Consider the following 15,555-nt stretch of genomic DNA (forward strand, 5'->3'; position numbering starts at 1 on the left):
AAGATTGGGCAAATAAATGGTTAGTAAAGTTTAATCCTTCCAAAACAGAGGCACTGCTTATCCATAATTCTGAGCTAGATTATGTAATTGATATTAAATTTGATAATGTTAGTGTGAACTTCGTAGAAAATCATAGGCACTTGGAAGTTATATTGGACGGAAATTGTAAATGGACCAGTCATATTGATAGTATTTGTAAAAAGGTATCGAAACAGATAAGTGTTTTGCGTAAACTTAAATATATATTAAATCGCCACACTTTATATAGAATATATACTTCGTATATTATACCATTATTAGAATATTGTTGTGAGGTATGGGATGGGTGTAGTCTCGGTGACTCAGATAAACTAGAAAAACTTCAACTAGAAGCTGCACGTGTGATTACGGGATTACCATCTTACACTAGTATACAGTCATTATATTCTGAAAGTGGTTTAGAACCTCTTGCTATTAGACGCTCTAGGCGAAAATTGCAGCTTTTTTATAAAATTAAACATAAATTATCTCCAAATTACCTAACATCACTTCTTCCACCATTAGTATCAGAAAATTCTCAATATAACCTTAGAAATGCCAATAATTACTCGTTACCAAATTACCGTTTACATCTTACTAATTCATCTTTCTTTCCCTCTACTATCCAACTATGGAATCATTTAGATAACGAAATCCGACAAAGTGTTACGTACTCGGCCTTTAAACATTCTCTTCAAAATTTTACAGACACAAAAGTTCCCTTCTACTATCAAATTGGTGACAGAAAACATAACATTATGCATGCAAGATTAAGAAACAGATCTAGTACTCTTAACAACGATTTATTTCATGCAAATTTGATTAATTTTAAACACTGCCAATGTGGACACCCTGTTGAAGATGCATATCATTTCTTTTTTGAATGTAATAATTACTCTGTTCAGCGTTTGCAACTGTTTCGTGATCTAAATTATTTCATCCCACTAGACCTGCAACTTCTGCTATTCGGAAAAAATGAACTTTCTCATCAAGAAAATGTAACTATATGCCAATCAACCCAACTATTTATTAAAAATACAAATAGATTTTAAAAATATCTTAATTGGAAATTAATGTACATTGTATTTTTGTCTTTGCGGACTCGGGTGACATTCGGGTGTGTGTGAAATGTTATAAATGAAGGACCAGAAAAGAAAAGGAGGAAGACACCACTGGCATGGATTATCATAGACATTAGACAAGTTTGAACGAAAGGAAAGTCGAATTGTGTACCAAAGTGATTGTTGCCCGAGTCCGCTTAGGTCTACCACAAAACTATTTGTCTTTTTGAAGTATTTAGATATACATGTATATCCCATATATATAAGATTATTTGTATCAATATCTTATAAAATCTCTTTCTGTCTCTCTCTTCCTTCCCCCCTCCAACTCCCCCTCTCTTCCCCTTTCTCTCCGTCTCCCTCCCCTTCTGTCTCTCTCTCTCTCTCTTTCTCTCTATTTCTTATAAAATTAGATTGTAAATATGTTAATAAAACTACCATCATGTGAATTTTTTCTCAATGTAAAATTGTATCGGGAGAGGGCTTAATATAAGTTGGAAAACTTGTGCCCAATCCCTTTGTAACAAATTGTAAATTACAAATAAAATATGTTTAAATCAAATTCAAGATTAGATAACGTTGTTCATCATACATTATTGATTATCAATGATTCTTTATTTTTGATAAAAATCACAAGTGGAAATGGTTAATGATATTTTTCATTGCGTGCAAAATCAACATTATTACTTTAACAATAAATTTATAATAAAGAAACCAACCTTATATCGCCTCATATCAATGAAATGAAATTGTTGGATAGAAACCATGTAGGAGCCAATGTTCACGGTAAATACGATGATCGCTGTCATTGTTGATTAAACGTATTTTTTTAACCAAAATGACTAGCAGATATTAGTACCCGCATGATGGTTGCTCTAATGACACGATGTACAAAATGTAGACGCTTTTGTCAGGATTCAGTTGCTGGTTGCATTGCAGGAGATGTCCTTATCCATATACAGTGGACCCTCGATAATCCGAACACCTTCGTTCCCAGCCCAAACCGTCCGGATTACGAGTTTTCCGGACTGCCGAATTTCGTCTACCAGGTCAAAAAAATTGTCGTGTAAGAGTTATCTCCCCTTGACTATATACAATCCGGGACGTTTCATAAACACGTCTTGTTGTCAGTCTTTTTTGCAATGAATATACTTATGTTTCTGATATGATTCTTGTTTTGTTTTATTTTGTAGAAACTAAAAAATAAACTATGTTTTTAAAAGTACATGTAAAGTGAAAGTTGTTTTATTTATAGCGGGCATATGTGATCTACAAACAACACACGTGTGTCACGTCCCGGCGGTTCACAAACAAGTAGAAATTACAAACGTTAAATACCTTAAATAAAAGACCCGGATTTTACAACTTACCAACAGTCCATGTTTTTGCGTTTTTTTTTACCGTAAGTTAAAACCCTAAAATGAAAGACCCAATATACAATGTACGTTTCTTACGTAAATTAGAAACCTGAAATGAAAGACCCGCGGTCTGTACAACTTACCATCAGTCCATGTTTTTTTGTTTTTGTTTTTATGATTTTTACGTAAGTTAAAAATCTGAAATAATTAATTAATGTGGTGAATCGTAACTCACTTTGCAACTAAATGTATGAATAAACCCGACATTACTTCTAATCATATTGAATGTGCAAACTTTTCTGTGTGTGTGTTTTTTTAATGAAAATGTTTCAAACTGAAAGATTCATTGAGTATCACTATCTAACTGCATGAATAATATTGTTAATATATAACACATTCCTACATGAAGATGTGCGAGGGTATGTGTGATGGTAATGAGGAAGGGTGTGTGTGTGAGAGAGAGAGAGTGTGTGTGATGTTGATGAATGTGTGTGTAGGGTATGTGTGATGGTAATGAGGAAGGGTGTGTGTGTGTGTGTGTGTGTGTGTGTGTGAGAGAGAGAGTGTGTGTGATGTTGATGAATGTGTGTGTAGGGTATGTGTGTGTTGGGTATGTGTGATGGTGGTGAGGGTATGTGTGTGATGGTGGTGAGGGTATGTGTGTGATGGTGGTGAGGGTATGTGTGTGTGATGGTGAGGGTGTGTGAGGGTGATGAGGGTGTGTGTGAGGGTGATGAGGGTATGTGTGATGGTGGTGAGGGTATGTGTGTGAGGGTGGTCAGTGTGTGTGTGTGTTTGTTTTATGTAATGTGTGCAGGGCTATTATGGGTAAGCTGTCTTCTTATTGTAAATATACTTAATCAAATCATGAAAAAGTTTCCATTCCATTTGGAGGACATCTTCGATTTAAAAGATATATTGCTCCTCCGGGTATCATTTTGAAATAAGCCAATAGCATATTTGAGCATCACCACGAAACTGTACACGTAATGAAATAATCGATTTCCTCTCTGTCAATACAGTGACAAACATTGTACACTGTCATATTACAAATAGCATTGTCATATAAAATCAGTATGGCACTCGAGATATACACAGGTTACAAACGATGTGATAAGACATGTTCAAGAAATAATGAGTTTTCAGAGCTGCAGTTTTAAAATTTGTTTTAAAATCTATATGTTAAGCACTCGTACACTCTAGGCTAAAGCCTGCTCTACAAAATGGACGGTGTGACAGAGGAAATAGTTATAGATAAGAATCCAAATCTAGAGTAACCATCCGAGATTACTGTGATACATGTATGCTGCAACTTTTGAAATGACATTATGTTACTGAACATTGTATTTCAAAATTGAGATGTATCCGACTGCATACGTTTTGGACCAGAACGCTGATTATTTTAATCGTTACATTATAATGTATGATAGCAGAGGTCACTTCATGTAATTAGTTTTTTCAATCTCGCCCCCTTTTGTTCACACATATTGAACCAAAAGTTCAAATCATTGTAGTATTACACTATATGCAAATATAAGTAACCTTATTAATATGTCCATAGCAAAGTATTATTGGATTTAAGGGAACAATCATAGCCAATTATTTACAATGCTTTCCTATGGAAAAAATAAGTTAAAAGAGTTTTATTAAGTTAAGGAATATTCATGTAACTGGGATCAGTAATTGAATTGAACGCAAAGATAGACAGTTATTAAGCTGCTTTTATCTGCGCAAATACACTTATTTGAATTTGGGAACTTTTTTCTTTTAAAAATGTACCTGAAAATGGTTTTCAAGTGACATTTTAACTTATTTGCTATACACGGTGGTATAGAAGTAGGATTCGGGGAAACGTAACCGCGAAGGGTCGGTGTGTCGTGTCCTTGAACACTCCGTCCTGTTCCAGTCCACTCAAATGTAAATGAGAACGTAGTAGGACTATCTCAGAAGAAATGTCATAGTTAGCGGTTAGCGACGAAAAGACAGTTCCATCTGTATTCTCTTCAGGGAGTTGCAAAGCCGATAAAGGCCCAACAACCACGTATACTAATCTGTGAACCACATTGAGACAGCTGTCTTTTAACTTTCTATAAGGGCCCAGTTTCATCAATTTCATTAACCTAAAATTTCTATAAGAATGCATTACAGATTTTAAGCAAAGTTCCTTAGATAAGTATTTTTGTTTTCAATTCAATCATGCCTTCCTATGGAAATTCCAGGAAGGTTGATGAACCCGGGGCCTGGTATGGTATTAGAAGTGTCCCTAATCGGAACCCCTCGTCGGAGAAAATGACGAGGGGTTCCGATTGATTCTTCGAAGGACGGAGGCGAGGTGTTCCGATCGAAGTGTCCCGTCACTTACACGTGTTCTGAATCTGTGAATAGACTATGGTATATAATACGCAGTATAGTAGATCTAAGCGTGACGTTCCTTTGACTTCATTTTGTCACCTTCATAAGATATTTTTATCGTACATATCCATGCTTCCCATCCCCTGGCTTTTTATCAATGAACAAACAGTGAACATTTTTTTAATTGTCGTCCATTTCATCAATAAAAATAACAATACATCATAACTGTCTTACCTCCACATTTATTCCGTCTTTGTACCGCTGTACTGATAATATACAGTTAAAAACCCCTTACACTTATCAATCATCTATCTAATGACATTTAAAAGCATGCATTTATATAATGACTCTATGGAACTCACCGAAAACATATCCAGTAAAGAACACAATTTAAAGAGTTAACTACTTACGTAATATACATGTTAAAAGGTAGGTATTGATGTTGTTGCTATGTGAATGTCTTTATATAGACACGAGAAGAACTATTGATTCGTAGCGTTACTGTACACGCTCTCTGGGTGATAATTATCAGCTGTATGGGAGGACAATTAGTTTAAAGGCATAATTTTGGTAGATAGATGTACTTTTATTTATCAATAAAATATTTAGGGAGGAGCTATAAAAACAAGCAAATACACGGGTTCGATATATAATTAACAACCCATTAATAAATGTAAAAGTCCTCGGATGGAAAGAATGACGTCAAGAGGGTTTTATGAATAATTAATCATTTCTTGTAAAGAAACAGGACACGTGGCTTTCTTTATGCGTCATTGATTCCTGTTCTGCCACACTGACTTTCCTGTATGGAGTAACATGTGTATATATACAAGACATCGTCGTAAATTGTATTTTTTGTAAGAATGAATTCAATCCCACTGAAAGATAAATACACGTTCGTCACATCTCGGCAGATTTCATATCGACGTCAAAAGGTACCGGAATCAGCCGAATGGATAAATACAAAGACCATCGTTAGGTAAGGCATGAATATTTATCTGACACCCGGAAGAAAATAATATCAACACAAGATATAATCTGATAATCGTTCAACAGCGGATAATACCGGCGCTACAACGTTTATTTATAATCAAACTCGTCTAAACGCTTGATGAAAAGCTGTAATATGTCTCTCTGACCAGAATTACAAAGCAGTGACGTAACTTGGGTGAACATAACGCGAAAATGATACCATGTAATTTTACATGGGATCTTAAAAATCTGGATATGACTGTACAAAATAAACATTTCACGAGATACTGTAACACAAGCTGCAAATATTATAAAATGCATAGCCAGTAGTTTACTGACACCGATATGTTTTTACAGTATCCATGTATAAATCATTTAAATCACCTGTGGATAATAATGTTAATTTTGATATAATTATGTACTTAAAAGACTACATTTCAACAAACAAACAAAATAAATAAATAAAAATTCAGCGTTCTTTTCAATGATGTTATCGTGTGCATAGTTAAAAGTGCCTGCATTGATAGCAGCTAATTAAATTGATATAAAAGACATAAGCTATCAATAAATTTTTTTCGTAAAAACAAAGCTGCCAAAAGTTAGTATCAATATGGCATTGTGTATTAATAAAACAAAACACTAGAAAATTCACAACATTTCAGGGCTTCTTAAAAATATCACACTCACGACGCTGTTTAGTAATTGAACTCAACAGTATCTTGAACGATCTTCATAATCCATAACGGAATGATGGAAGAAAAACAGATTTACTACATTAGATTATACAAACTTAAGTATAAATGTTATGCTATTCAGATAGAGAATGTACTCATTTCCATAGCGTCCGTTTTGACCCACTATCACTGTATAAAAGCTAATTTGCAACTTCCTGAGGGTAAATAGCACTGTAGATATAACTTTGAGCAATATTATCATCACCAACTGATAAAGTGTATATATATTATACAATAAATATATAAATACAAAAGAAACCTATAAAAATAACAATTACGAAATATTCTTAATACAATGTACTAGTATGTTACTTAAAATGATGAACGAGAACAAAAATGCTTAATAGATATTTTCTTCTGTAGTCTGTGATTATCCATTGGGAATGAAATACTTCCATACTGCATCCTCCATTCACCGGTTCGGGGATGTTCGTACGATCCCATTTTCTCATACATTTGTGAAATATCACAAAAATAACACAATTGTTTAGTATTGATGGCAAAAATTCAGCACTTTTATAGCATTTATATAGCATATAACTAATATTCTAATAAAGCACTTGTAGGTGTATAAGCAATTAAGTTGCATCGGCAAGGAACGTTTTGCACCAATTGAGACATGTCATTGCGACTTCTGGTTTTCGGCCATTGGTAGACTCGACACGAGAGTAGCTTCCAGCAGTTTGGAGATCACCATTTGAGCTTTCCCGGAATATACTTGTCCATGAGGCTGCTGTAGTAGGCTTGGAGGTTGTCTACATCCGGTGGAATTGGGGACTTGGTGTAGAGATCAAACTGATTGAACTCATTGACCCAAGCCATCATCTCATTATCCTTGTTGTTACACAGATACTCATAGGCCCCGGAAGTGTGCCATGGGTAGAAGGAATGGAACCGGATCATGTACAAAGCTTCTTCCGGTAAGTAGCACTTGTTCACGTCAGCTGTTAGCACGCGGTACAAATATTCATCATGGCCCCATGACATTATTACGTTATTGAGACCGCAGTTGTCTGTGTATATTCCCAGTTTAGAGTTGAGTTTCTCGTCCAGCATGTCGGGGTTATCCTTGAAGCTTTCCCTTCCGAAAACAATGTTTTCATCGGGACAGCACCCGACTGGGAATGTATCGCCCACTGTGGACCATTGCGGCTCTCCCCAATGAGCCATCACTTTCCCAGCGTCATGAATCAATCCCACAACATGGAACCAATCTTTGTCCGGGTGTGCCTTTCGTATTGCTTCAGCAGTTTGATATGCATGTAGAGAGTTAGGAATGTCTACATCCGGATCACTTTCATCCATAAAGGCATCAAGTGAATTGATTGCTTCCATCATTGTCATTTCAGCATGATTAAATTTTGAGTAATGTTCGATCTTTCCGCGTACATAGGCCAAAGTTTGGTGGGTATGCATATTCCTATAGGTGTTGACAACTCGGGTAGGTGAGTTATGAATGTCAAATTCTCGGTAGTCCTTTTTGTCCTTATATTCCGGTCGATATTCCGAGGGATCAGATAGCACGACCCTCTTGTCTTTAGAGTTGTCCGTCGTCATCCTTGTTGTGGTGGTAATACAAAATGGCGAGCTATTCAATACAAACGACAGATACACAGTAATCAAAGTCCGTGCACTACAGCTGTCCTCTGAGGTATGACAAATAACTCCTTACACTTGCAGTCATATGAGCTTTAACATTAAAATGATTTCATTTCATGTAGACTCACGTACCAGCAGTAGGTGGGTTCTGTGGTGTAGGCCTACAGTTCAACGCCATTACTCCCAGTGAAAACCACTGTTTATAAACATTGGTTTCAGAACCGTAACCTAAATAACCCTATAGTCTGTTTCTTATAATAGGAGTGTAGCTCAACGTGTGTATTGCGACCTGGCCATATCGTAGGGATATGTGTGCGCTGTACCGCATATTATACATAACAATGTGCTCACAATATGTCTGATTATATATGATATACAGGCGGCACTCAGTAAATATATCGAATTATCGTCCTTGGAAAGACTCATTAAGGAAACTCGTAATCCAATCATACCAGGTACCTTAATAATCACTATCAGGGTCTTCAATCATACCAGGTACCTAATAACGATCTGGGTCTCCAATCATGCCAGATACCTTAATAATTATCTGGGTCTTCAATCATACCAGTACACATGTATTATTGGTACACTGTATTTCAGTGTTTCCGTGTTAAATATGCAACACAAACACAGATAAGGCTTTATAATTCATGTTATACACATTGAAAATAGAACACGTCGTCTGAGTGCCTTGTGCGAGTGTCATGCATTGTCAACTTCACCAGAAGAATATACTTAAATTGTTCCAGAAGAAGCATCGAATATATCACCAACATATATAAGTAAACCTCACAAATTGACAACGATAAACAAGTTTTACATGCCTACCCTACGAACTGATCGTTATTATAAATACCCCAGGGATCCTCTTAACACTGTAAGCTGTCAGTGTATCAAATAAAAATTTGACCTAGGACGAGCAGCATACATTGTTGTATAGCTAACAGTAGTTATACAACGCGTACGTGTACGTCTGACCTGTGGTGAATTAAATAGCAATACTCTATTTTACATTAGATACAGGCGAATTATTATTTTAATCACATCTGGTGGAGATACCATCTATCCGAGGAGATGACTCACTGAATTGTACAGAACACAAATGACAATGGACGTCACGTGACGTCAAGACTTCGTTATAAACCCAGTCAGATATCAGTCTGAAATTGATGTTATTTACGTTAGGAATTTGGTCAATCTTCACTTTGGTGGTATTGATGACAATGAAAAGTGAATAAGACAAAGCATATATAACAAAATAATTTATTCCGACTCAGGGTAATAATACCACAAAGAAGATGTAGCTGAATATCAATAATTAAGGACTTTCCGGGTGCCTTTCAACACCCAACATTATTACATTTGACAAGCGTGGCTGCTCGAAAGTTAGAGACCATCGCTAAATATAAAACCCATAGAATTTAACAACCAGACAGTAATACCACGATTTCTAAATAAAAACACCAGGCATATCAACGAACATCTAACATGTCTAAAGGCCCGTTTACACTGTGTTTTTCCACATGTGGCAGATCAGATATGCCCTAACCACATACGGTAATCCTGTTTTGCAAACCCATGTGTGCATTCTAATATATATTCATCTCCAACAGCTATCCCCGCCATAGAGATAAAGTACATGTATTGACAGAATGGATGACATGTAATTAGTACTGATCCTATAATATATATTAGCTGCTGCATATAGACATTTTTTACGTAACAAAAGGAAGAGACGGCAGTTAATGGTACATCCCTGGATCCAGAGGAGGGAACAACACTGTACCCATCATACTTTGATAAGGGAATCATATGAAGTTAATGAAATGTTTTGAATGAAAAAAAAAATAAATAAAAAATTAACCGCTGCCGCACATGCTGTCTTCTTACACACATGTTGGAATGCTTCTACTGCTGCGATTAACCTATGACCTTTCTGCTGATTGGTCAGTTACGTCTGCTTTTCCATATGAAATAGAACATGTTGGTCTGCTTGCAGATCTGCTTGCATAAGCGGGCCTTAACTTCATACATACCAAGGCTATACAATACTTTCTGGTGGGACCGCGGTGTCCGAGTGGTTAAGGTGGCCCGACACTTTATCACTAGCCCACCACCTCTGGGTTTCGAGTTCGAAACCTACGTGGGGCAGTTGCCAGGTACTGACCGTAGGCCGGTGGTTTTTCTCCGGGTACTCCGGCTTTCCTCCACCTCGAAAACCTGGCACGTCCTTAAATGACCCTGGCTGTTAATAGGACGTTAAACAAAAACAAACCAAACCAATCTGGTGAGATCGTGATGTCCAAGATAAAATTCCCCATGAACTGACTGCTCGAATCTCTGGGAATCATGATATTGGGACAAGTCCTTGAATATGAAAAATTAATATTAATGTAAACATCATGAATTGTGAAACAGTGATTATTATTCTCTTTATTTCCTCCAAAATGAAGATTTTATAAACAGAATAAATACATAAGTGTATATTCAAATACATTTGAATGACATGCATGTAGGAATAATTAAATGTGCAAAACGTTTTACAAGTGGAATTAATAATATACTTGTGCATTATAGTCGATTAGTGGTACTATGTACATAATCTACGATAATATGTCTCTATAAATCTCTGGGAATCATGCTTTGTATTTTTATGACAGTAGTCGACATCTGTCGTTGAAATCATGATATTGGGACAAGTCCTTGAATATGAAAAATATTAATGTAAACATCATGAATTGTGAAACAGTGATGTTATTATAGATAGAGCTGGAGAGTTAATAATATGATAATTGAAATAATCTCGCTTGTTGTATACATAGCTTGATGTTAAGCTGTCTCCTTCTCTCCCTCCGAAATGTGATATAGCTGCTGATAGCTGACATAAAAGCTGTGCACACAAACCAGTCATCCAGTAAGTTTGTTGTCCAAACATACCACTTATCAACATAAAATCTGTAATGTATACTTTTAAGCCACATGTCTCCTTTATTGGACCCTCTTTCCATCACAGCTTCACAATAAAGGTGTCAGCTGGAAGCACTTACACTGCATCCGGAATCGCGGTCTCAACGTATCGAATCTTCTTAATAATATATATATATATATAGAATAAAGTTGAAATGTCCATGTGACGGTAAATAATAATAAAATAAAAAGCCAAACACAGATCTGCTGTCTCCCTAGTACTTTCACGGCTACATTCTGCCGCTCTTCAGGGGCCCTGAAGAGCGGCAGAATGTAGCCGTGACAGTACTAGGGAGACAGCAGATCTGTGTTTGGCTTTTTATTTTATTATATATATATATTATATGCCCGCTAAGTATACTCATATCAAGGAGACTTTCCACCAATATGACATCCTTAGCAGGGCCCCTTTCCATCAATTATAAACAATAAAAATTTAAGCCCGGGTTACCTTTATCTAGGTCTTTTTCAATTAAGAATTTGTAATAGTATACTTTCCCTTTTTTTCCCAGATGACTTAATTGCTGAAACAGTAAATCACGCGACACAATCATTTAACTTTATCGTAATATAAATGCTATAATTGTAACACTGAAATTCATAGCATAGTCTGGAAGAGTTAGAGGAGCGATCCCCAATGTATTAACTCAAATACAGCATTTATTTGAATAATTGTTCATTCTGTGTTAACAAACCATAAAGTTCAAGCAGTGTTTTAATTACTTTTTTAATGGTACAAAGCTCGCCTGACATTGTTACTCTGCCACACTAGCATTAGACGGCGAGTCCACCACTGTAATCTTAATTGTAATATACTTATATGTTAACAAAAAATATTGAAATACAATAGTGCTTTATTGTTCATTATTTAGTCACAAATATATAGATTTAAATGGGGAAAAATATAAATTTTCTTTGTAATTGTTAGTTATCATAACTGAATTATTTGCAAACAATGTGTTTCATGTTGGAGAGATTATGAAGAATGGTTTTGTAAAATTCCGTTAAGATCAAAGACAGCATTATCAAATAAATTGTATTGAAATAGGCACCGAAATTATCGTCATTAAGGAACCTTTCTGGTATCTACGTGTATATATGGATCAATTGGTGGCTACTTTCTGTGTGTATGCGTGGACAAAAACAGTGACAACATGATTGGATGAAATTACTACAATATCAATGCTAGTACTCTCTCCTCTAATATATATACATCAAATTAACAAGCATGGACATAACTGGGCTAGAGTTGACAAACTTTTACAAGAAACAGTTCAACAAAGAAAGATGTATTAATAATATAATGTATATGAATTCTAGTTTTATTACCCCTATATCACAACAACATATAGCCGTCTCATAGAGGTTCACTTATTAAAGCTTCTGACGACACGTGATCTTGGTGAACCTTTTGTCAGCAATGTCATTACTAATAATGTGAAGAAAAAAACATGGCTTATCAGCATTATTGACTCCATCTCACAATATATTCAAGGAAAACTACGTACTTAGTTTTATTTCGCTGTACTAAAACTTACCTTTATATTTATAATTTATTTCGTGTGAGAGTGCTTATCTAACCGTCCTTAAGAGGTGGATTAGCCTTGATTTAAACAGTTTAAACACGAGGGACTTGCACGACGTATGTGTTACCCAATTATAACATTGAGTGGTAAAGGAGACTTGCCTGTATTCCCGAGGAGTGCGTCAGGTTTCTTCGTGGACATTAGATCTGTGATAATCATAATGGTGTAACACAATGTGTCTGATATTTGTTTTTTTAACCAAGACAATGAAGAAAAGAACCTTCCCTTGTGTCTGATATTTGTTTTTTAACCAAGACAATGAAGAAAAGAACCTCCCCTTGTGTCTGATATTTATATGTATTGGGAGTGTGATTTAGATGGAAATTGGTTACATGATTCGGGTTTCATTCCCTGAGTTTTATTGTTTCCCATTAAACCAGGTCTTAATTCTAAAGAACAGTGGCACCAATTCGATCGGAATATACATTTATTTCACTACCTTTTGAAAGTACATCGCCTCCTAAAGATAAACATGTATTTAGATAGATTTAGATTGATCTTTATTATTTACCCTTCTGGATTCCAGCACATTTCACACCTTTGACCAGAGACCTGTATTAATTTAGTATATAGGTCTCTGCTATGACTAACAAGAGCTGTTGGAGAACAGCATAGCTCGTCTCTCAAATTTTTGTCAGCAAATAATTAAAATATATTAATTGGAAGGGTTTCGCAAATTGCATTAATAATATTTATATTGTTTACTTGATCAGGTTGTGTATTATGTATTCATGCCATTTTCAAAACCATACCAATTTATATATAATTATTTATTGACAAACATTCGGGAGACAAGCTATGCTGTTGTAGATTGAATAAATATATTAAATAATTGCTTTTGGACGTATTTCTTCAATTTTTTGATAAAATATTATCCTTATGAGAGTTGCCTCCCTTTTAAAATGTGGAGCCGTATATATTGTCTAATGTGACCATTTTCACATTGTTTTTTTTTTCATTTTCACTCCAAGAAGGGATAGTGTAACTCCAGAGGGATTCTTTTACCAAATATCAGCACCCTACTACAATTATAAAGTGCAATGTATTGATAGCTTTAAACACTTGCAAAAAAAATTGAAAAATCTGTTTTTTTCCCCCAAAAAAATATTTCAGTGTAACTCCGACAAGGGATAGTTTAACCCCCACAGGGACCCTAATACCATGTATTACTATACTTTTCAAAACTCGCAACATAATCTTAACCAAATATTATAAAAAAAAAAAAAAAAAATAGATTTTAAAAGAAAAAATACAATTGTTTTTTAGTTTTACTCCAGGAAGGGATAGTCTTACTCCAGAGGGACTCTATTGCTAAATATTAGCACCCTAGTACAATTATAAAGTGATTATTAAAACCTCTCAACACTTGCACCAAAAACTTCCAAAAAAGTCCAAAAATGTGAAAATTCTGGCTTTTTCCCAAGATAATCTTTTAGTTTAACTCCGGCAGGGGATAGATTAACTCCAGAGGGACTCTATTGCCAATTATCAGCACCCTAGTACAATTATAAAGTGATGTACAATGCATTAATATCTTTCAACACTTGCACCAAAAAACTTAACATTTGAAAAACCAACGCCGACGCCGGAGTGACAACCTAAGCTCTCCCTCTTCTCCGAAGAAACGCGCTAAAAAGCAGTATGATGTCGGTAACACTGACGAGTCCTAGAGGGACGAAACAGCTTTATTTTGTCCCTAGTAACATTGACGAGTCCTAGAGGGATGAAACAGCTTTATTTTGTCCCTAGTAACATTGACGAGTCCTAGAGGGATGAAACAGCTTTATTTTGTCCCTAGTAACACTGACGAGTCCTAGAGGGACGAAACAGATTTATTTTGTCCCTAGTAACACTGACGAGTCCTAGAGGGATGAAACAGCTTTATTTTGTCCCTAGTAACATTGACGAGTCCTAGAGGGACGAAACAGCTTTATTTTGTCCCTAGTAACATTGACGAGTCCTAGAGGGACGAAACAGCTTTATTTTGTCCCTAGTAACACTGACGAGTCCTAGAGGGATGAAACAGCTTTATTTTGTCCCTAGTAACACTGACGAGTCCTATAGAGGGATGAAACAGATTTATGTCTCTAGCTTATGTTTTAATTAACTGGCAAGTTCTAGGACTAAATAGCTGCATGATCCAGTACTAGATTCAATATATATTCAGCGCAAGCTTTATTTACTACAAAATTCATATAAACGCGTTTCTCGCTTTAGTGTATTTTGTAGTCAAGGCAGGTCAAAATGTTCATGCCTGCCAATATTTTATGCAAGAATTTCATTTTACTCCCAAGGAAACGACGAGTGAGAATTTCAAACGGTGGTAAAATACAAATACAATGGACTACTAGTTTTGCTATTAACCGGAAGAAATAATAAGAATTTTTTGTTTATGTATGAAACTGATTTTGTTCTACTGTCTTCACTATCTTTCGGAAGTGTGTGAGGTGTCTGACTATTAGAGGAAACAGGAGTACACATGGAAAACTGCATGATCAGACAGGTGACCGCATACCTTTTCACGAATGAACTGGGAATCAAATCCTGTCCATGTACAAAATGTAGGTGAAAGGCAGGTGTGTTGCTACTGTGCCACCTGACCACCCTACCTTGTAGTAGCTAGTGACTACCTCCCTGAACAACATACAGGAGGTCTGCCACATGTCATACAGAGCAATTAGGGAAACATGTGTTTGTTGCTCAAGGACACAACCATGACAGCACAGACTGTCAAATTTATCAGCTTCGCGAGAAACACAAACTGACAAGGGAAGGGTAAGGTAGGGTAGGGTAGGGAACACACCTCGGATCTTCCCCCTGATGTTATGTGACTGGCACTCCCACCGATTAAACTTTCACTTCACTTTTGAAAAAAGAAAAAAGAAAAAACAGAAAAAGACAAGCATCA

At 35.8% G+C, this 15,555-nt stretch overlaps 1 protein-coding gene across 1 annotated transcript; it reads right to left on the reverse strand.

The window, feature by feature from the left end:
* Positions 1–5,011: 5,011 nt before the first annotated feature.
* Positions 5,012–8,425, reverse strand: LOC117317827 (inositol oxygenase-like). Its single transcript, XM_033872775.1, has one exon. It carries the CDS (start codon positions 8,050–8,052, stop codon positions 7,186–7,188), a length of 867 nt encoding a protein of 288 aa, XP_033728666.1. The 5' UTR covers positions 8,053–8,425; the 3' UTR covers positions 5,012–7,185.
* Positions 8,426–15,555: the final 7,130 nt, after the last annotated feature.

The sequence above is a fragment of the Pecten maximus genome, chromosome 19 (assembly GCF_902652985.1).
Source record: "Pecten maximus chromosome 19, xPecMax1.1, whole genome shotgun sequence".
Taxonomy (NCBI): Eukaryota; Metazoa; Mollusca; class Bivalvia; order Pectinida; family Pectinidae; genus Pecten; species Pecten maximus.

Bases quoted from the DNA above. Each gene is read 5' to 3' on its own strand.
- LOC117317827 (XM_033872775.1), bottom strand. From the start codon at position 8,052: ATGACGACGGACAACTCTAAAGACAAGAGGGTCGTGCTATCTGATCCC.